The sequence below is a fragment of the Thalassophryne amazonica genome, chromosome 2, assembly GCF_902500255.1.
Source record: "Thalassophryne amazonica chromosome 2, fThaAma1.1, whole genome shotgun sequence".
Classification (NCBI taxonomy): Eukaryota; Metazoa; Chordata; class Actinopteri; order Batrachoidiformes; family Batrachoididae; genus Thalassophryne; species Thalassophryne amazonica.
In genome coordinates this window covers 95,130,685-95,152,952 of record NC_047104.1, presented here as the reverse complement: position 1 = coordinate 95,152,952, position 22,268 = coordinate 95,130,685, and the positions used below count along the sequence as shown (strand labels likewise).

Genomic DNA, 22,268 nt, shown 5'->3' with positions numbered 1-22,268 from the left:
AGCACTGTTAAGCGTTGCTGTGACTCTTAGTCGGAGGTCCCCAGCTTCTGACTCTGACAAACTGTTGTGTTTAATGGCTGACTCTACTGCAGTGATGTAATCTACTGTCGGTATATGTTTAGGGGTCACTGAGAAATTTAGTCCTTTGGTGAGCACATCCTTTTCTGTCTGTGTAAGAACCCTGTCGGACAGATTCTTTACCCAATTTTCCCTGTTGTCACTAATTTGTCTGGGTGTATCTTTAAAACTACTCCCACTGAAAGTACACCTTTTCTGCACTAAAAGGTTGTGAAACTTCCTGATTTGCCTCTCCTTACCTTTTAAATGCTCAGCCATTTGAATTTTAACTATGAACTTTGTGATCTTATTATGGGCCTTTTCCCCCACTAAGGTTTCTAACCTTTTGTAAAGACTATCAAGATTATTTTGGAGGTCTAATATTTTAAAATGAAGCCTTCTAATTCTAAGACCCAAAATCGAATATTCTATTGATTATTTTATCGATTAATCGAGTAATCAGATAAAAAGTACCTTTGTGTATTTAAACAATATCAGTAGTGGCAGGGCTCTCCCTAAGCACTGCCACAATGTTGCTGTGCCATCATGCAGATTTTTAAGTTTAGGGTGTTCCCTCTCTCTGTTTTGCTGGGTTATTCATTTTTTCATATTAAGAGTTTTAGAGCTTTGCCAAACCATAAGCCCGGGCAGTCTGTGAAATCTTCAGTCTGCGGACAGAGCATTCTTTTTTTCCTTCTTATTGCATATTTCATTTGCAATTTTTATTACTGTTATTTATTCAGTGTTTAGTGTATATTTATACATGCCATACAGAGTGTAGCTCTGTCAAATTCTTTGTTTTCTGTGGATACTTGGCGAATAACACAGCCTTTGAAAAACGGCTGTGGATTGCAGTGTTTCCACAAAAGCTGCCTGTTGATAAAAACTCTTACCAAATCTGAATTAAAGCTTTTTTTAATCATTAAACATGACTCATTTAAAGTGCGCGAACTTTCGCTTCATCTGCGGAGGTGGAGACCGGCTAGTGGAGCAAAACGTGTTTTGTTTTTTTTTTAATATATATATATATATATATATATATATATATACAAACACACTGCTTCACTTTAAATGCACAGTAAGTCCGTTTCAGACAATCCGCGCGTACCCTTTCTCTTAAAAGGATTTATTTTACTCAACGAGTGGCTTTGCAAACTTGTAGCATCGCCTGCTACATTGATTAGCGCTATGGTCTTCATCTGTATTTTTTGTGGGAGCATTACAGTGCCACATACAGGCTTGGCGTATGTACTACAGCTTTAAACAAAGCCTCGAGGCAAAGAATTTGCCTCGAACATTTTTTGTAATCGAATTATTCAAATTACATGAATCGTTTCAGCCCTACAGGCAACGCCTCCCATTATGTTGTGACGTCACGTCAGATGCATCAAGAGGGCGCAGATTTTCACTCTGATTTTTTTGCCAGAGAAAGCTGAGCGATCGCCATGTTTTTTTCTTCCTTTTTTTTTATTTTTACACAAACACAAAACAAAAACAGAACCAAATATATAACAACAACACCCCAGCTCAAAATCAAAAATACCAATCTCATTAAAAAAAGAAAAAAAAAGATGCAATTTAAAAAAGAATCATGGGCATTCCACTATTGATAAAATGACCTTTGTACATCACAGAAAGCCCCGCGAAAAAATAGCTGCCAAATCCAGACCAACATACCACAAATAAGGGTCCCATATTTTATAGAACGCATCTTCCCTATTATGTAGCTTACTTGTTAGGAAGTCCAATGAAATATATTCAAGAACAGTCCGCTGCCACTGTGTTCTTGATGGGGCTTTGTCTATAATCCAGTTCGAGAGGACACATTTCCTAGCACAGAAAGTAAGCATCATGTAAAGTTGTCTTTCACATTTCTTCTTTATGTTATTATTTGTCATTCCCAGCAACATATACAATGGGTTACATTCAGTAATAATAGAAAGGATCTTATCCAATTCACCTTTTATACTAAACCAAAATTGTTGTATTTTCCTACAGGTCCAAAGACAGTGAGTGAGGTTACCCACCTCTGTTTTACACTTAGGGCAGAGCGGAGAAAGGTCTGAATTAAATCTGTGACACTGAGAAGGAGATATATGAACACGATGCAAAATCTTAAGTTGCATTGCTTTTACCCTATTACAAACACTCAAAGACCCTGCGTTCTCCCAAGTTTCATTCCAGGCCTCGTCACTGATCACCAAAGCTAGCTCCCTCTCCCATGTCCCCTTGAAATGAGTCAAATCAGAGCCTTCATATTCTCTTAATAAACCATAGCAAGTCTTAATAGAGCTTTTAAGTTTAGGCTGAAATAGTTGTTTTTCACAATCAGTGACAGTTTGGTTGGCAAGTATAGTTGTGTTCTTTAAGATATAATCTCTCACTTGCAGGTACCGAAAAAAAGTCATGTCTGTGAATTCCATATTTATTTACTAAGTGGTCGAAGGACATTAGATTTGATCCATCCATCAAATCAGAAAGGGTAGAGATACCTTTTTCTGCCCACACAGGAAAACCAGAGTCCAAAGTCCCAAGCCAGAAAAGGGGATTGCCACATAACGGAGTGAAGAGAGATGTTAAGTGAGACCTACCCTCCATCTTTTGAATTATTTGCCAAGCTCTGACAGTACATAAAGTGAGAGGGTTACTACAGAATGTTTTTAAAATTTTACTTTTTCAGGAATGGTAAATTTTTCAGAGGGAGGTTGGACATGGAACTTTCTATATCAAGCCAGAGAGAAACAGGTTCTTCCACCCAGTCCGCCGCTACACACATATGGGCACTGAGCTGATACTTTCTTATGTCTGGGAGATCAAGCCCCCCCTTTGAAGATGAGAGGCATAACGTAGATATTTTAAGGCGAGGCTTTCTCCCCGCCCATATAAACGCACTAAACCAGCCATTCAAAGTCTTAACAGTCTTATGTGAAAAAATAACTGGGACTATCCGAATTGGATATAATAGCCTGGGTAAGATGTTCATTTTAAGAAGAGCAACTCGGCCGAGCCAGGACAAAGGCAAAGTTTTCCACCTCTCCAAGTCCAATTTAATGCACTCAAACAGAGAGGTGAAATTACATTTATACATCTGATCAAAAGCAGGTGGAATTTTAATCCCTAAATAGACAAAGCCCTCTGGAGACCAATTAAAAGGAAATGGAGAAGGGACCTGAGGTTTTTCTTTTAAAGTGCCCAGCGGCATCGCTTCTGATTTATTAAAATTAATTCTGTAACCTGAGATGTCGCTGAATTTGTTAATGGTCTCGATAAGTGAGGGCACAGATATTTCAGGTTGGGTCAATACAACTAGAATGTCATCAGCATATAAAGTGATTTTATGATGTCTTTGTCCTAGACTCAGGCCGTAAATGTCCTTCCGGGCTCTCACCGCCTCCGCTAGTGGTTCTACTGCCAGGGCAAAAAGTAAGGGGGAGAGGGGGCAGCCCTGCCTAGTCCCCCTCAAAACACAAAAGTTTGGGGACCGCAACCCATTAGTAAGAATTGCTGAACAGGGATTGCTATACAGAAGCCTAATCCAACTTATAAAATTTTCACTTAAACCAAATTGCCGCAAAGTAAAAATCAAATAGGACCATTCAACGCGGTCGAATGCCTTTCCGGCATCGAGCGAGACCACTATGCCAGGTACTGATTTTTGATTAAAAAACTGGATTCAACAGTCTGCGCACATTGTTATGCGAACTACGACCCTTAATGAAACCTGTTTGATCTTTTTTAATTAGAGATGGAAGTACACGTTCGAGACGCCTCGCAAGAATTTTGGAAAGGAGTTTCAAATCCACGTTCAGTAAAGAAATTGGCCTATAAGAGGTGCAGTCTTCAGGCGCTTTACCCTTTTTCAATATAAGGGATATATTTGCCTCTCTTAAAGAGCTAGGTAGCAGGCCTTTCTTAAGAGTCATTATACATATTAAGCAATGGGTCAACTAGTATATCTCGAAATTCTTTATAGAATTCAGCACCAAGGCCATCTGGCCCAGCTACTTTGCCTGCCTGCAACTCTTTTATGACATCCAGCACCTCCTCTTTCGATATGGGACAATCCAAGTTTAACTTCTGGTCTTCAGTCAATTTAGGAAGATTAAGAGAGGAAAAAAAGGCATCCATTAACTCAGGAGCATTGATATGTATTTGAGATTTATAAAGATTTTCATAGAATTTTTTAAAGACGTCATTAATTGTGGCAGTATCAAAAAATTGTTTTCCATTTGCATCTTTAATTGAAGAAATAGCCTGGGAGTCTGATTTCTTCCTTGTCAGATATGCCAAGTATTTCCCCGGCTTTTCACCGTGTTCATATAACCTTTGGCTTGCGAATCTAATTTTAGTCTCTGCTTCCTTTGTCAATAGACAATCCAGTGATGAACGGAGAGCAGCGATTTCTTTAAGTTTATATGCGGAGGATTTTTTAAGGTATTCCTCTTCCGCACATTTCAGTTTACTTTCTAAAATCATCCTCTGTTCAGCCTGTCTATGCCTTTTATTCTTTGTATATGAAGTAATAAGCCCTCTTGAATAAGCCTTTGATGTCTCCCACAGTAATGACGAATTATCTGTGGAAGGTATATTAATTAATAAAAACTGTTTGAATTCTTCAGTAAAGTAAGTTATGAATTTGTAATCATACAAAATGGAGGAGTCGAAATGCCAACGTCTATTCTGAGGGGACAAGCTCCCGATATTACAATTAATGAAGACTGCAGCGTGGTCAGATATGACTATGTTACCGATCGAGCTGGACAAGATTGATGGTAATATACGGTTTGGAACAAAAAAAATTATCTGTTCTCATATAACACGAGTGCACTCTGGAGAAAAAAGTGAATTCTTTGTCTACTAAATGTGTCCTCCACACATCTACGTAGTCCAGCTCCTCACATAAAGTGGAGAGAGCTTTGGCTTGGGGTAGAAGATATGATTTACCCTGAGGAGATTTATCCATAATTGGGTTTAGATGACAATTGAAATCACCTCCAACAAAAGAGTTCCTAACGTTTAGTTCTACCAGCTTTGTAAAAGCAGATACCAGAAAGTCCCCAGGGTGACCTGGTGGGTGATAGATATTCATAAAAGCAACTTCTTCTCCATATAAAACACCTTTCACAATCACATATCGACCACCTGTATCTTTTATACAATCAAGAAGTGTAAATGGTAAGTTTTTCCTAATTAAAATCGCTGTGCCTCTGCTCCTTGATGTAAACGATGAAAAAAAGACATGTCCAAAACCTCCCTGAGCTAGTTTAGAATGTTCTATAGAGTCCAAATGTGTCTCCTGTAGTAGGGCTATGTGAACCTGTTCCCTCTTTAGATAATTCAAGACCTTTCTCCGCTTAACAGGCATGTGAATACCATTTATATTCCATGTACATACATTTAAAGTTGACATACTTGTTGTGTGGGCCGCTGAAGAGGAGGTACTGCTGGCCCACCACCACCAGAGGGCACCCTGCCTGGAGTGCGGGCTCCAGGCACCAGAGGGCGCTGCCGCCTCACAGGAGCAGCCGGGGTGACAGCTGACACTCATCACCTATGACAGCTGTCACCACTCATCTGATCAGCATCGGTATATCAGCAAGACGTCATCTCCACCTCTTTGCCGAGATATCGTTCTACCTGGAAGGTAACGTACCTCAGCTGATTGTTTGACAGTATTCTTTTGTGACTTTGTGCGTTGTATTGTGGACTACTTTTCCAACGAGAGGTGGAGGTAGCTTTCCTGCCGTACGGATTCCTGGGTGCAAACGCGCCCTCATTTAATTGCTTTTTGTTCCTCGCCAGCAGTACCAGGTCCGACACGCGGAGGCAGTGGCCACCTGGGAGTTCGGGACTTGGCGGCTCCAGTATTCCCGGGGTCTGGTGGCGGAGGAAATCGTGTGGTTCCGGTTCTGCTTTGGACAGGCGTCTCCTATCTTCGAGCCTGCCCACACGACACCTTTGTGAATTGACTCTTGTCTATTGTTGTAATCTGTTGTATTTGTTGTGCACATTCACAACAGTAAAGTGTTGTTATTTGACCTACTCCATTGTCCGTTCATTTGCGCCCCCTGTTGTGGGTCCGTGTACCTACACTTTCCCAACAGGATATCTCGGCCATCGTCATGGATCCCGAGGGGCGTCAACCGGCTGTTGAATGGCCAATGGAAGAACAGGGCGCACAGGCGTCCGCAGGAGGAATGATCGGTGAGTTGCAGCGGATCCTCACCGCTTTCACGGCTCAGTTGGATTTAATGACCGAGCAGAACGTCCTCCTTAACCGCAGGGTGGAGGCTCTCGCCGCGCAGGTGGAAGCGCGCCCTCAGGGCGCTGCTGCGGCTCTCCCTCCTGTCGACCCTGTGCGTAACAGTGACGTTCCACAGGTCGTTCAACGACCCCTCCCACCTTCCCCGGAAGCATACATAAGCCCTCCAGAGCCGTACGGAGGTTGTGTGGAGACGTGCGCAGACTTCCTTATGCAGTGTTCACTCGTCTTCGCACAACGTCCTGTCATGTACGCGACTGATGCCAGCAAAATAGCTTATGTAATAAACCTGCTTCGCGGTGAGGCACGCGCTTGGGCTACAGCGCTCTGGGAGCAGAATTCACGGCTCCTTCAGACATATGATGGGTTTGTGAGGGAGTTCAGAACAGTGTTCGATCACCCAAATAGAGGAGAGACCGCTTCAGCCGTGCTGCTGTCAATGAGACAGGGGCGCCGGAGCGCAGCTGCCTATGCAGTCGACTTCCGCATCGCGGCTGCGAGGTCCGGCTGGAATAGCACTGCCCTCCGCGCCGCCTTTGTAAACGGACTGTCGTTGGTCCTAAAGGAGCACCTGGTGGCTAAGGACGAACCGCGGGATTTAGATGGGCTTATTGATCTCGTTGTACGATTAGACAATCGGTTAGAAGAACAGCAGGTGGCCATGTTGTTTCATGCATATTAGGGATGAAGGAGAGAAGATACAGCTTGAAAATAAGAAATTATGAACTCAGCAGTTCAAGTAACACAAAGATAAGAGTTTTCATTGCCTTTCTTGGGTAAAAACAAGCAAACTTTGGAAAAACATGAAAAACTGTGTGGCCCTTTTGTTTTATGCAAATTAGGCAGTGAACGAGTAGAGATTCAGCATGCTAACAGCAATATTTGAATTCTGCAGGTCAAAATACATAAGAATAGAACTCTTATTTCAGTTTCTAAACCAAATACAAGTAAACTTGTGGGAAATTTTACGAAATGGGCGGACATTTTGTTTTATGCAAATTAGAAGGTGAAAGAGTAAAGATGCAGAATGCCAACAGTAATTTTTGAGCTCAGCAGGTCAAAACACATAAGAATCAGCCTGTCTGCTTTTAACAGAAAATGCCTTGGGTAGTCTGCTTATCTGAAAATAGAACCTAACTATTGTCATAACAGTCCCTAGTTGCACAGGCATTTCCCAATTTATATCTCTATTACATACAGTATTTTATGATGGCACAGTCACATTATAACACACTTATACCATGGTCAGGGAGAATTCCATGTCTAACTGGCGTGCATTATTTTCGTGTATACGCACACGTAGTTCGGCGAGTTAAGTCACTTATAATCACTCCGCTCTGGTCGTCACCATAGCAACACGCAAATCAGTTGGCGCAGATCAGCTGTGTTTTGACAGGTGAATGAAAGAAACACGATAAAACATGGATTTCCAAGTGAATTTTAATATTTTTGACCAAAATAAAACGTTTGAGGACTGCAAAGAAGAGGAGAGCCAAATGAGAAGAACAGCCAAAGCAACGGCGTAAAGATCATCTGACGAACTGGACAAGATTGAAGATGGGAAAGAAGAAGAGAACGGTCACCGCTCACACTGCCTCTGGTGTTACCGTTGTGGGGTACGGATGCGGGACCCGTAGAGAATCCAAGTCATTAAAAAGGTACAAACCTCTCTCAGTGGCCACGGAGCTCTGCGGCTGGGGTATACTGAGACCCTGCGGCGCTGCGGATTTTTCCGCAAGAAGTTTATCCTTGCGGGCTGCCAGAGCGCTCCACATCAAAACAGCGAGCGTTGTCTGTGGACCTGTTTCCAGAGTTGACCGCAGCTCCATACACCAGACGGGCGTGGTGCCGGAGTTGGCCGCAGCTCCACACAGCAGAGAGGGGGGTGGTGTGAGTGGCCGCTGCGGCGTTTACCGAGCCCGTAGACTTGGTAAGCGCATCGGAGGTAAAATATCTTGAGACTGGCATAAAATAGTCCCAAATACTTACACGTTTTTATCAAGTTCTGTTAACTTAAATAAATATTTGTGTTAGCTCACTGTGTGGGACCATGGTATAAGCGGATTAAACAACGAGAAGCCGTGCATTATACGGTTTGAATGCACGATGCGGAGTCTAAAACACCAAGACGTGAAGTGTAGTAGTGTTACTCTGCGAAGTGCATTCAGACCGTATAATGCACGGCTTCGAGTTGTTTAATCCGCTTATACCATGTCTTTAAATGAAAATGTAGTCAAAAATTTCAAGATGCACATAGAACCTTTATTATTAAGAGATCTTGCCCTTTATCGCTCCATGCAAGTGCTATGTTGAAGATTGGCCAGTAGATGTCGCCATATTTAATTGTATCAAATGCTTCGAAACACTGCACCATTTCAACACAATTGCTTCATATTGATTCAGTGGTACGAAAAGCTTCTGTTTCTCCATCACTACCCTTATCTATAGAGACCAAAAGCATTTTTTCCAGGCTGTAAATGTGTTTATTTCTGTTCTAAACTTGGACATTTTAGCATGAGCTTCTATGGGAATCTGCTCTTATTTGGAGCCAGCCTCAAGCAGCTACTCAAGAAACTCTAAAGCCCCCGTCACACCACTGGTGGGCACAGTTCCACTAATCCGCTAACTATCGAAGATAATGTTTTCATTATTGGATTAGCTTTTCAGATAACTTTGAAAACTGTCATCAGACTAATTATCTTCAGATACATTTTGGCCCGATAATTTTTAGACCACTAACATGTTTTTGCAGACGTGGTAAACAAAGCTTAATAGTTACAAACATTTATTAAGTCTAAAATCAGTTGAGTACTTGCCTGTTAAATGTTTTGTAGTAGATGTGCACTTCTATTCTCTGCAAACAGTGGAGAGCTGGTTCCAGAAGACCAAACTAATTTCTGACAAGTTATTTAAATTAACGTCAATTAAAGTTTTATAAAGTGAAAATACCAGATATATGTTTTAGTTTTAAAGTAATGCACTAATTTTGAAGGTTTTAGTGTGGACATTCTGTGGCGAGAGGTGCATTATGGGTGCCCTCAGTACATTCACATCAGAAGAAATGCATTTGAGACGCTCTGATCAGGCTCCACACGGACAACAGCATTAAACCTAAAACTCTCGTGAATATATTCTCTGGGTTTATAGACGTTGTTATTGTGTTTGTACGCATCTTAACATAGCAGACATGGATTGTCTGGAATTTTGTTTTGGCAAGTTTTCACAGTCTCTACTGCTATCTACTGGCCAGTAGTGTTCATGGCAGTATGAGCGTCTGGACGTCAGGAGATGGAAGTGTTCTATTTATTTTGACACCAGTTATATCAGACGTTTATTTAATTACAACTTGACTTTTTTTGTTTGTTTTTCTTTTTGTGTGTACCGAGCCTGCCTGGGGACATGGTGGTTAATTTTTTTTTTTTTTTTTTTTGGCCCAGATTATTGCATTCCCTCACAATACTTTTGCATTCCCTTGCATTATTATTGCATTCCCTCACAGTGCCTTTTGCGTTCCTTTGCAATATTATTGCGTTCCCACGCAATAGTTTTTGCGTTCCCTCACAATAACCTAATATATTAACACAGCAGACAACAGGATTCACGAGAGGATGATTAAAAAAAGAAAAGACAACATAAATGGTCATAAGTCACACTAACAGGTGTTACTGCTTACTACCACTGTTCTATAAATAAACTATATTTCATACAGAGTCTTACAGCTGTGCAAGGTGTAGCAACTTACTCCCTTATCTGTCGTGAATCCTGTTGCTGTCTGCTGTGGGTGTGTGTGCGTGTGCACGTGCGCATATGCAGTCAGTCTCCCCCCACCTGATTCCACTCACTGTGTGCTCTGATAGGCATGAACTTTAATATGATATTAGGTTATTGCAAGGGAACACAAAAACTATTGCGAGGGACAGCAATAATGCGAGGGAACGCAGTAATCTTGGCCAAAAATAAATAAATTTAACCACCATGTCCCAGGCGGGCTCCGTGCAAATGTCTTTTTTTTTTTTTTTTTTTTTTTTTTTTTACAAATAAAAAAAAATGGCATCTTTTACAAAAGTACATTTATATACAACCCCTGGCAATAATTATGGAATCACCGGCCTCGGAGGATGTTCATTCAGTTGTTTAATTTTGTAGAAAAAAAGCAGATCACAGACATGACACAAAACTAAAGCCATTTCAAATGGCAACTTTCTGGCTTTAAGAAACACTATAAGAAATCAAGAAAAAAATTGTGGCAGTCAGTAACAGTTACTTTTTTAGACCAAGCAGAGGGAAAAAAATATGGACTCACTCAATTCTGAGGAATAAATTATGGAATCACCCTGTAAATTTTCATCCCCAAAACTAACACCTGCATCAAATCAGATCTGCTCGTTAGTCTGCATCTAAAAAGGAGTGATCACACCTTGGAGAGCTGTTGCACCAAGTGGACTGACATGAATCATGGCTCCAACACGAGAGATGTCAATTGAAACAAAGGAGAGGATTATCAAACTCTTAAAAGAGGGTAAATCATCACGCAATGTTGCAAAAGATGTTGGTTGTTCACAGTCAGCTGTGTCTAAACTCTGGACCAAATACAAACAACGTGGGAAGGTTGTTGAAGGCAAACATACTGGTAGACCAAGGAAGACATCAAAGCATCAAGACAGAAAACTTAAAGCAATATGTCTCAAAAATCAAAAATGCACAACAAAACAAATGAACGAATGGGAGGAAACTGGAGTCAACGTCTGTGACCGAACTATAAGAAACCGCCTAAAGGAAATGGGATTTACATAAAGAAAAGCTAACCGAAAGCCATCATTAACACCTAAACAGAAAAAAATAAGGTTACAGTGGGCTCAGGAAAAGCAATCGTGGACTGTGGATGACTGGATGAAAGTCATATTCAATGATGAATCTCGAATCTGCATTGGGCAAAGTGATGATGCTGGAACTTTTGTTTGGTGCCGTTCCAATGAGATTTATAAAGATGACTGCCTGAAGAGAACATGTAAATTTCCACAGTCATTGATGATATGGGGCTGCATGTCAGGTAAAGGCACTGGGGAGATGGCTGTCATTACATCATCAATAAATGCACAAGTTTACGTTGATATTTTGGAGACTTTTCTTATCCCATCAATTGAAAGGATGTTTGGGGATGATGAAATCATTTTTCAAGATGATAATGCATCTTGCCATAGAGCAAAAACTGAAAACATTCCTTGCAAAAAGACACATAGGGTCAATGTCATGGCCTGCAAATAGTCTGGATCTTAATCCAGTTGAAAAATATTTGGTGGAAGTTGAAGAAAATGGTCCATGACAAGGCTTCAACCTGCAAAGCTGATCTGGCAACAGCAATCAGAGAAAGTTGGAGCCAGATTGATGAAGAGTACTGTTTGTCACTCATTAAGTCCATGCCTCAGAGAGTGCAAGCTGTTATAAAAGCCAGAGGTGGTGCAACAAAATACTAGTGATGTGTTGGAGCGTTCTTTTGTTTTTCATGATTCCATAATTTTTTCCTCAGAATTAAGTGATTCCATATTTTTTTTTCCCTCTGCTTCGTCTAAAAAGTAACCGTTACTGACTGCCACAATTTTTTTTTTTCCTGATTTCTTTGGTTTTGTGTCATGTCTGTGATCTGCTTTTTTTCTACAAAATTAAACAACTGAATGAACATCCTCCGAGGCCGGTGATTCCATAATTTTTGCCAGGGGTTGTATATATATAAACACCAAACACACACCTCACGTTAACGTGTTTGTTTTTACATAGAATGAATGAGTCAACAATCAGTGTTTAGCAGAGGCACAGTTTACTCATAGTCCCTTTCATATCTGTCTGTGTTTGTTACACAACTTCAGAATTAGTGCCGTATTTAACATTAAAAGATATGTTATATTTTAACTGTACAAATGACTGAATTGACATTAATGGAGTTATTCTATCTGTATTAATTTTATTTTTAAATCCAAACAATAAGTCAGCACTGCTTTATTTTCCAAGACCTCCGCCTTACGGCGAGGCTGTTATTGAATAGAGAGTTGAGCTTCACTGCTCCTCTCAACTGCATCTCTGCTGTAAGCTATGTAATAAACAGGAGCTTCCAGCAGAGGGCAGGGCACTCAGACAAGTTGGGTCTGTGGTCGCCCTTGATGCTACCAGAAGCGATCATGGTGTTAAAACTCAAAATCAGCTTATTAGTAGTTGCAAGTGTACCAGAGACAATACTGGAAGTTATCGGTTATCTGTAGCTTCCGATAAATTTTTGGGTGGTTTATCGGTTTAGCTTTATAAAAGATAACTTTGCAGTTAGCTGATTATCTGTTATCAAAGTCAACTTTTTGGTTAGCTGTGCCCACCACTGCATCACACATAGCAAGAATGTGCAGGAACCATGCCTGACACAGCAAATATTGCCATAATCCGATGCAGTCGGGAGGAAAAGAGGCATGGTCAGCCGTGTCAGAATGCCTCCAGAGTACCTCGTCCACACCTGCACGATGGCATCCAAAGCGCATGTAGACAACAGGTAGATGACACAGACTACTGTCAGATGGCCATAAAAGACCCTGAAGACTGCTCGATGTCCAAATGTCTGAATGGCAAACACGGGACTGGAGCGCTGTGGTGCACACGCGCTACACGCACATGCGTAGGGCTGTCATTATCACTCAGCCGTGTGTCTGTGTGTGTATGCATATATGAGCCACTAAGAGCGCGTGCAGGAGCACAGCGCAACTGTGGACACCGCGATGATTGGATTATCACATGGGATGTATTTTTTTAATTTGGTTGAGAGGATTTTAACTGCAGGCTGCTGTCCCGGCTCCACTTTGGCGCTGTGAAACACTCCTGGACCGCTGTTGGAGGTGAGATTCGTGTTTATTAATGCTGTTCTATGTCATATCTCCTACAGAGTTAGAAGGTGATCATTTATTACAGTGCGAGAGCCGTTCTGCTCCGAGCCTGACACGCACTGATGCATTACTGCACACCACAGAGAGGCGCAGCTGCCCGTGTTATATACAGTTATGATGGAGGCAATATTCATATTATTTACATCGCCCAATGGGAAGGAATGGACAAATATCTGTACTGTAAGGTCTATTGTGAATATAACAGCCTGTTCAGATTAGGGTTGGGCGACACTGACCTTAGCCTTTATCACAATAAATTTTACAATGTATCACAATAACGATAAAAATAACGATAATTATATATAAAAGAGCCTGGTAATAAAAAAAAATAAAAAAAATTTGAACCATGTAAATAAATACACTTGTATCTAAATGTAAAGTCCATTTATTTATGCAAAACATGACCAGTGCAAAGTAAGCAGAGCAAAATGAGCAACGTGTAAAATGCTAAACTTTCTGTAAACTTAAATTTAACAGTTTCCAACTGTTAGAAAGGTGCAAAACAAGCAGTATGTAAATCATGCTGAACCTTCTAAACATGAACTTAACATGAGTTTCAAAAAGTTATGGCTTGGTTTAAAGATTTTTGGTTAAGAAATCAACATATTAATTGTGCTCGGTTTGGCAAGTTACCACATTACCTCCAGAGCTAAACACTCTCTCTGATGGTGTACTCATAGCCGGAATACACAGGTATGGCTAAGTGGCTAATTGACTGACTGAAGGAAAATTGACTTCATGCATTTTCCACCATGTGAGAGGATTGGTCTCACCATCCACCAGCAGTTGCCCTTGCAAATAGCTGTCTAACTCTGTAGCCAACTTGTCTCTGTTAGAGAGACAGTTCTTTTCAGTTTTTTTTTTATCTTGAAAAAGCTTCCCAGGCTTTTCCTTTGCTTCTTTTGTGCATTCCCTACATTTTCTGAACGTTCAGTGTCAGGGTCAGCTATAGGTGTAGTAGAGCTGATGTAATTTGATGGTGTAGCAGCAATGGATTCCAGTTCTGTGACAGCTCTGAATTTGAAGGCCAGGAGTTCTTCTTGACTCAAATACTGAATGAGAAAATGTGTGTCGAGGACTGTTGCCATGTTAAGTTTTGGATCTCTGGTGCACTGTACCTTTTGTTCAGGTAAGCATTTATTGAACCTTTGTCTGTGTGAGTTGTGTGTCCTCCTCTTTCCTCAACAGTGGCTCACTGTTGAAGAGATGCAAAGTAGTCTTCAGGCAGGACACAGTCACATACTTCTCAGATGATAAGGCATCAGTAAAGTCCATAAGAGGCCCAAGAGCCTTACTCACAGAGTCTAAAACATCAAAAAATTATTGCCCAACACTAGTTCAGATTTGTGGCGGTGTGTGCACAGTGCTTTTGGTTTGATAGCCGCTGTTCATTTACTATACATGATAATAATTTATAATTGTTATCATGATGAAGCATGCCACATACATTTCAGTGCTCTGGAAGGTGGACATTATTATATGTGGCACGTGCAGGTCATACTGGCAGGCATACTGTGCCAGATCCATCTCGAGGTTCCCTTGTATGCGCTCACATTGTTTCTGATCATGTTTTGTCGCCATCTGAATATGTAAATTGCGGTCAGATGGTCCTCAGATTGCACCTGGACTGCCGTTGAATAGGTGTCCCATCTCAACAGCGCCCGGAGGGTTTTTGAACATGTGCGTCACACTCGGGGCCACCGGCTGATTTGGACCAACTGTGTGGACTTCCACAGATGGCTGTCACAACGTTTTGGAACTGAAATCCAACACTTTTTGGATTAGTGCCAATTTGTTATTCTGACACCATTCTGCGTGATTCTGTGTGTGACAGGGTACAAACGTCTTCATGCTGTGATTCATTTTGTACAGCTAGAGCTTACCGCTTGGTGTAGATGATGTCATCTTTTTGCTATAGATGATAATGCATTATTTTCTCATGAGTCACTTTGAAGCTATAGGACCAGCCAAGCAAGTAAAAACAACAAAAAAAAAAACATGACTTATAGGCTGGAAAATATTGTTTATTATTTATTTATTTATTTATTTATTACAGGTTAACAATGTCAGAACTTTTTATGGAATGCGTAGAAGAGGAGCTTGAGCCATGGCAGAGGAAAGCTCCAGAAGTCCACTTGATAGATGACGACGATGATGATGATGATGAACCTATCTTTGTTGGAGTCCTCAGTATGTCACAGCACAATTTTATAAAAATTAGTCAATTTCAAGCATTTCATGCAGATGCATTTCAATTGTTGTGGAGTTGAAGTTCACATTTTGTTAGCCTTCCAGTATGTCTGTGTGCAGTTCCATATAATCCTGAAGCTATTCATGTACCTTGCACACAAGAACTGTAAAAGTATTTTGGATTTTCTTTACAGGTACAAACAAAAAGGATGATAAGCAAAGCCCTACACCTCAGCAGCGGATCAGTGCAGGAAGACATGAAATAAAAGCTTCAGCTCCTCAGGGTGCCATGGGCTCCTCACCAGTTGTCCTGCCTCTGAGTGTAGCTGGAAATGCAGTGAATTCTACAAAACCTAACGTAACTCCACAACCTGTTATTGTCAATAACCAGGTATTTTCAGAACAGTGTATAGTGAGAATATTTATTTCATGTGTTGTGAATGTTTTTGTAAATTACTTATTGTGTAGTCTAAATTATAAAAACTACCCTTAAGTACGACAATGTTAAAACAAGGACACCCCCACCCCATCCCAGGGCTTCATTGTAGCTTCAAATCAACTCGCCAGCAATCCAGAGTTCATGGCCTCTCTTGGGAAACAATATCCTCCTGGAACTTCATTTACAATTGTACCAGGTAAAATGGAGTATTAATGCTGAGAAATAATTTTATTTTCCCTCTCAGTCAGCAATTTTATCATGTAATGTAAATATTTCATCTTGAGGTGTTTTTTATGTAGTGTTAAGCGTCTGCTTTAAGATTGTATGCTCTTTGATCTATTTTCAGCCGGTCAGCAATTGTTCCAGCAAGTCTCTCCAGCAACAGTGATGCCTGGTGTTGTCCATAGACCTCAGGTGCAGCAAATCAGCAATAATGTTGTGACTTTGTCTAATGTCCAGAGCCCAGCTGTGTATTCAACGCAGTCTAACCAGCTGCAATCCAACTGGTCTAAAGCGCAGTCTAATCAGTCCTTTTCTGTGTCTACTAAGGCCGTCAGCCATAATGCAGGTAATTATATGTTGTTGTTGTTTTTTTTTTTGTTTTTTTTTTTTGTGTAAAGTGCTTGATACACATTTAATCACTTCAACATACATATATAAGTTAAATGATTAAAATACAAATGTTTTCTTTAATTGCTAACATTAGAGCATAGTTAATTGAACACTGATACCACAGAAGATGAATGTCTAGCAAATAAAAGTTGATTTAAAGTTTTAGTACTAGGGGACTTTTATCAGTGTCACCTTATTGCATTGAAATTCATTCTTTAAAGAATAGAATAAAGAGGAAAAGCCTTTATTGTCATCGTATAAGAAATTACACAATGAAATTGGTGAACATCTCTTATATTGCACATTAGAAAACAATATTGCACATGGTTTTAAAGAACAAGTATGTTATAAATAATAAACATAAATAAAAATGCAAGTGTGGAAAACAAGCAAACACCATAAAGCACACTCTGGTTTGGTTTGGGCACTCTTTAAAAGTCAGTGTCTGTGTTCAGGAGTCTGATGGCCTATGGATATAAGATGTACAACCCCTGGCAAAAATTATGGAATCACCGGCCTCGGAGGATGTTCATTCAGGTGTTTAATTTTGTAGGAAAAAAAGCAGATCACAGACATGACACAAAACTAAAGTCATTTCAAATGGCAACTTTCTGGCTTTAAGAAACACTATAAGAAATCTGGAACAAAAATTGTGGCAGTCAGTAACGGTTACTTTTTTAGACCAAGCAGAGGGAAAAAAATATGGAATCACTCAGTTCTGAGGAAAAAATTATGGAATCATGAAAAACAAAAGAATGCTCCAACACATCACTAGTATTTTGCTGCACCACCTCTGGCTTTTATAACAGCTTGCAGTCTCTGAGGCATGGACTTAATGAGTGACAAACAGTATTCTTCATCAATCTGGCTCCAACTTTCTCTGATTGCTGTTGCCAGATCAGCTTTGCAGGTTGGAGCCTTGTCATGGACCATTTTCTTCAACTTCCACCAAAGATTTTCAATTGGATTAAGATCCAGACTATTTGCAGGCCATGACATTGACCCTATGTGTCTTTTTGCAAGGAAAGTTTTCACAGTTTTTGCTCTATGGCAAGATGCATTATCATCTTGAAAAATGATTTCATCATCCCCAAACATCCTTTCAATTGATGGGATAAGAAAAGTGTCCAAAATATCAACGTAAACTTGTGCATTTATTGATGATGTAATGACAGCCATCTCCCCAGTGCCTTTACCTGACATGCAGCCCCATATCATCAATGACTGTGGAAATTTACATGTTCTCTTCAGACAGTCATCTTTATAAGTCTCATTGGAACGGCACCAAACAAAAGTTCCAGCATCATCACCTTGCCCAATGCAGATTCGAGATTCATCACTGAATATGACTTTCATCCAGTTTCCTCCTATTCGTTCCTCATTTGTTTTGTTGTGCATTTTCGATTTTTGAGACATATTGCTTTAAGTTTTCTCTCTTGACGCTTTGATGTCTTCCTTGGTCTACCAGTATGTTTGCCTTTAACAACCTTCCCATGTTGTTTGTATTTGGTCCAGAGTTTAGACACAGCTGACTGTGAACAACCAACATCTTTTGCAACATTGCGTGATGATTTACCCTCTTTTCAGAGTTTGATAATCCTCTCCTTTGTTTCAATTGACATCTCTCGTGTTGGAGTCATGATTCATGTCAGTCCACTTGGTGCAACAGCTCTCCAAGGTGTGATCACTCCTTTTTAGATGCAGACTAAGGAGCAGATCTGATTTGATGCAGGTGTTAGTTTTGGGGATGAAAATTTACAGGGTGATTCCATAATTTATTCCTCAGAATTGAGTGAGTCCATATTTTTTTCCTTCTGCTTGGTCTAAAAAAGTAACCATTATTGACTGCCACAATTATTCTTCTTGATTTCTTATAGTGTTTCTTAAAGCCAGAAAGTTGTCTTTTGAAATGACTTTAGTTTTGTGTCATGTCTGTGATCTGCTTTTTTTCTACAAAATTAAACAACTGAATGAACATCCTCCGAGGCCGGTGATTCCGTAATTATTGCCAGGGGTTGTAGCATCCAATTTGATGCTTGAGCTCAACGTATAAAAAAACGTCTGCTCAGGGTGTTCGACAGATTAAATATTCATTCATCTTTTTCACCTGCTTACTCCAATTAAGAGTCACTGGGAGATGGAGCATATCCCAACAGTCACAAGGCGTGAGGCAGGGTACAGTGCATCCAGAAAGTATTCACAGTGCTGCACCTTTTCCACATTTTGTTATGTTACAGCCATATTCCAAAATGGATGAAGTTCCTTTTCCCCTCAAAATGCTACACCAAATACACCATAATGATAATGTAAAAAAAAAAAAAACTTTTTTGTAAATTTATATATATATATAAAAAAAAAACCCCAGAAGAAATTACATGTACATAAGTATTCACAGCCTTTGCCATGAAGCTCAAAATTGAGCTCAGGTGCATCCTGTTTCCACTGATCATCCATGGAATGTTTCTACAGCTTAATTGGAGTCCACCTGGGAAAATTTTGTTGATTGGATGTGATTTGGAAAGGCACACACCTGTCTACATATAAGGTCCCACAGTTGACAGTGCATGTCAGCAAAAGTAGACCTCCGAGACAGGATTCAAATAACAAGGTGTCTTTATTATCCCCAATGGGGCAATTTGTTGTGCAGCCAGCAGAGACAACACATTCATACATACAGCCCCAATTCCAATGAAGTTGGGACGTTGTGTAAAATGTAAATAAAAACAGAATGCGATTTGCAAATCCTCTTCAACCGATATACAATTGAATACACCACAAAGACAAGATATTTACAACCCCTGTCAATAATTATGGAATCACCGGCCTCGGAGGATGTTCATTCAGTTGTTTAATTTTACGTCTGTCCATTTCAAATGAGCTCGAGCCCAGAGAAGGCGGCGGCGTTTCTGGATGTTGTTGATGTATGGCTTTTGCTTTGCATGGTAGAGTTTTAACTTGCACTTGTAGATGTAGCGACGAACTGTGTTAACTGAGAATGGTTTTCTGCAGTGTTCCTGAGCCCACGCGGTAAGATGCTTTACGGAATGATGTCAGTTTTAAATGCAGTGCCGCCTGAGGGGTCGAAGTTCTCGGGCATTCAATGTTGGTTTTCAGCCTTGCCACTTACATGTAGAAAGATCTCCAGATTCTCTGAATCTTCTGATTATATTATGACTGTAGATGACGGAACGGCTGAGCCTTTTGGGGATGCTCCTTTCATACCCAATCATGGCACTAACCTGTTTCCAGTTAACCTTTTCACCTATGGAATGTTCCAAACAGGTGTTCTTCAGCATTCATCAATTTTCCCAGTCTTTTGTTGCCCCTGTTCCAGCTTTTTTGAAATGTGTTGCAGGCATCCATTTCAAAATTAACAAATATTTGTACAAAAACAATAGTTTATCAGTTTGAACATTAAATATCTTGTCTTTGTGGTGTATTCAACTGAATATAGGTTGAAGAGGATTGGCAAATCATTGTATTCTGTTTTTATTTACATTTCACACAATGTCCCAGCTTCATGGGAATTGGGGTTGTACATAAACTTAAATATAACATGAAAACAGTTTGAACTCTGGGCGCAAGGAGTGACTGGGCTCATCCAGGATCGACCACACCTTCTTGATGGCTATGTTTCTATGGATGGATGACAGGTCATGCTACACTCATTTATAATACAATGCAGACGTTTTTTTTATTTAAAGTTAAAAATCCATACCAGCAGATAAATGAAAAGGTAGATTCAATAAAGATTCATTAAAATATTTTCATAAAAGTGCATTGTCATGAGGCACAGGACTCTTCCTAGAGCTGTCCGCCTGTCTAAATTGCGCAATCAGGGGAGATAGGCCTTATGAAGGTGGCCAAGAACGCGATTGTCACTCTGTCAGACTTCCAGCATTCCTCTGTGGATGTGGAGAGAGGAGAGCCTTCCAGAAGGACAACCATCTCTGCAGCAATCCACCAATCAGACCTGTATGGTAGTGGCCAGACGGAAGCCACTCCTTGTTAAAAGGCATATGGCAGCTCACCTGGAGTTTGCCAAAAGGCACCTGAAGCACTCATACCATGAGAAACAAAATTCTCTGGTCTGATGAGACAAAGATTTAAGTCTTTGGCGTGAGTACCAGTTGTCATGTTTGGAGGAAACCAGGCACCATCCCTACAGTGAAGCATAGTGGGGGCAGCATCATGCTGTGGGGATGTTTTTCAGCAGCAGGAACTGTGAGACTAATCAGGATTGAGGGAAAGATGAATGCAGCAATGTACAGAGACATCCTGGATGAAAACCTGTTCCATAGCACTCTTGACCTCAGACTGGGGCGACTGTTGATCTTTCAGCAGGACAGTGACCCTAAGCACACAGCCAAATTATCAAAGGAGTGGCTTCAGGACAACTCTGTGAATGTCCTTGAGTGTCCCAGCCAGAGCCCAGACCTGAATCCGATTGAACATCTCTGGCGAAATCTAAAAATGGCTGTGCTCTCCTTCCAACCTGATGGAGCTTGAGAGGTGCTGCAAAGAGGAATGGGCAAAACTACACAAAGATGGTTGCACCAAGCTTATGGCATCATTTTCAAGAAGACTTGAGGCTGTAATTGGTGCCAAAGGTGCACCAACAAAGTGTTGAGCAAAGGGCATGAATACTTATGTATATGTGATTTTAGTTTTTTTGAACTAACATTTTGAAATGAGTCGTGATGGCACATGCAGTGAAGCTACAGCAGATTTAAGGGGGTCCAGGGTAATGCAGCCCCAGAAAACTTTGAAAAAGGGGTGCTATTTGGTGACTTCTGATGCATTTTGAGTGTCATTTTAGTTGTCTTTGTATGCACATTATTTTAGTAGCAGTTATACTGTAATGGTGCATTAGTGGTTTGCACTGTTGCCTCACAACAGGAAGGCCCTTTTCCTGTCATTTCTGTGTGGAGTTTGCATGCTTTCATTTTTTTGCGTAGGTTCACTCCGGGTCCTCCAGCTTCATCCCACAGCCAAAAGACATGCAGATTAGGTGGTTTGTGACTAATTTGACTAATTTGTGTGAGTGTATGAATGTGCTTGTCTGCCTGTGTGGTCCTGCAATAGATTGGGATTCTGTTCAGGGTGTACCCTGCATTTCACCCTGACTGCCTGGTCTAGCCCCTCCCTGTGACCCTTGATTGGAGTAAGCGCGTATAGAAAATAAATGAAAAACCAGTTCCATTTCTACCTATTGGTCATGACTAATCAGGACAACCAGAAATAAAAAAATAAAAAAAAACTTAGAATGTTTTGCTGTAATAGATCTTATATGAGGTCTGTCAATAAAGTATAGGTCCTCTTTATTTTTTTCAAAAACTAAAACTAACTAAAACTAAAATCTCTCATCAGCCGTTAAAATTTTCACTGAAAACCAGCTTAATTTTTCGAACCGTGTCCACTTCGATGTGTCTCACAGGTTTAGAAAAAATTTTGATCAAACAAAGCGCCAGTCTCTCAGCAACTTCTCAAAGGAATTCCGACAAGGGGCAGGACGACTCCTCCCACAAGGAGTGCTCACAGGCGAATGACTTACCAACAGGCGTGGAAAAACTCACGCATGCACACGAGGGTTCAAGCATGTCTGACGTAAAAACATATGAATGAAATCCATATAGTTTTTGAAAAAAAAAAAAGGACCTATACTTTGACAGCCCTCGTATGTTTTACATTAGATGTGAAATTTCACATGCAGTTTGCTAGAAGACACATGGGAGACTAAAGCCTATGTATGCTATGTTTTTTTGTAGTCCAGCATCTTCAAGAGGCA

General features: G+C 40.5%; 1 protein-coding gene across 4 annotated transcripts in view; it reads left to right on the top strand.

The window, feature by feature from the left end:
• LOC117527480 (zinc finger protein 280C-like) overlaps positions 1–22,268 on the top strand; it is a 54,293-nt gene that overhangs the window by 6,581 nt on the left and 25,444 nt on the right. Inside the window, exons 2-5 of one of the 4 annotated variants that reach the window (XM_034189873.1) lie at positions 15,296–15,429; positions 15,624–15,787; positions 15,965–16,064; positions 16,215–16,436. In XM_034189873.1, the coding sequence (XP_034045764.1) occupies positions 15,303–15,429; positions 15,624–15,787; positions 15,965–16,064; positions 16,215–16,436 (613 nt within the window). In that variant the 5' untranslated portion in view covers positions 15,296–15,302. Of the gene's footprint in view, positions 1–15,295; positions 15,430–15,623; positions 15,842–15,943; positions 16,065–16,214; positions 16,437–22,268 lie in introns of all 4 variants that reach the window. The other 3 variants (XM_034189848.1, XM_034189855.1, XM_034189864.1) reach the window with 3 other exon arrangements.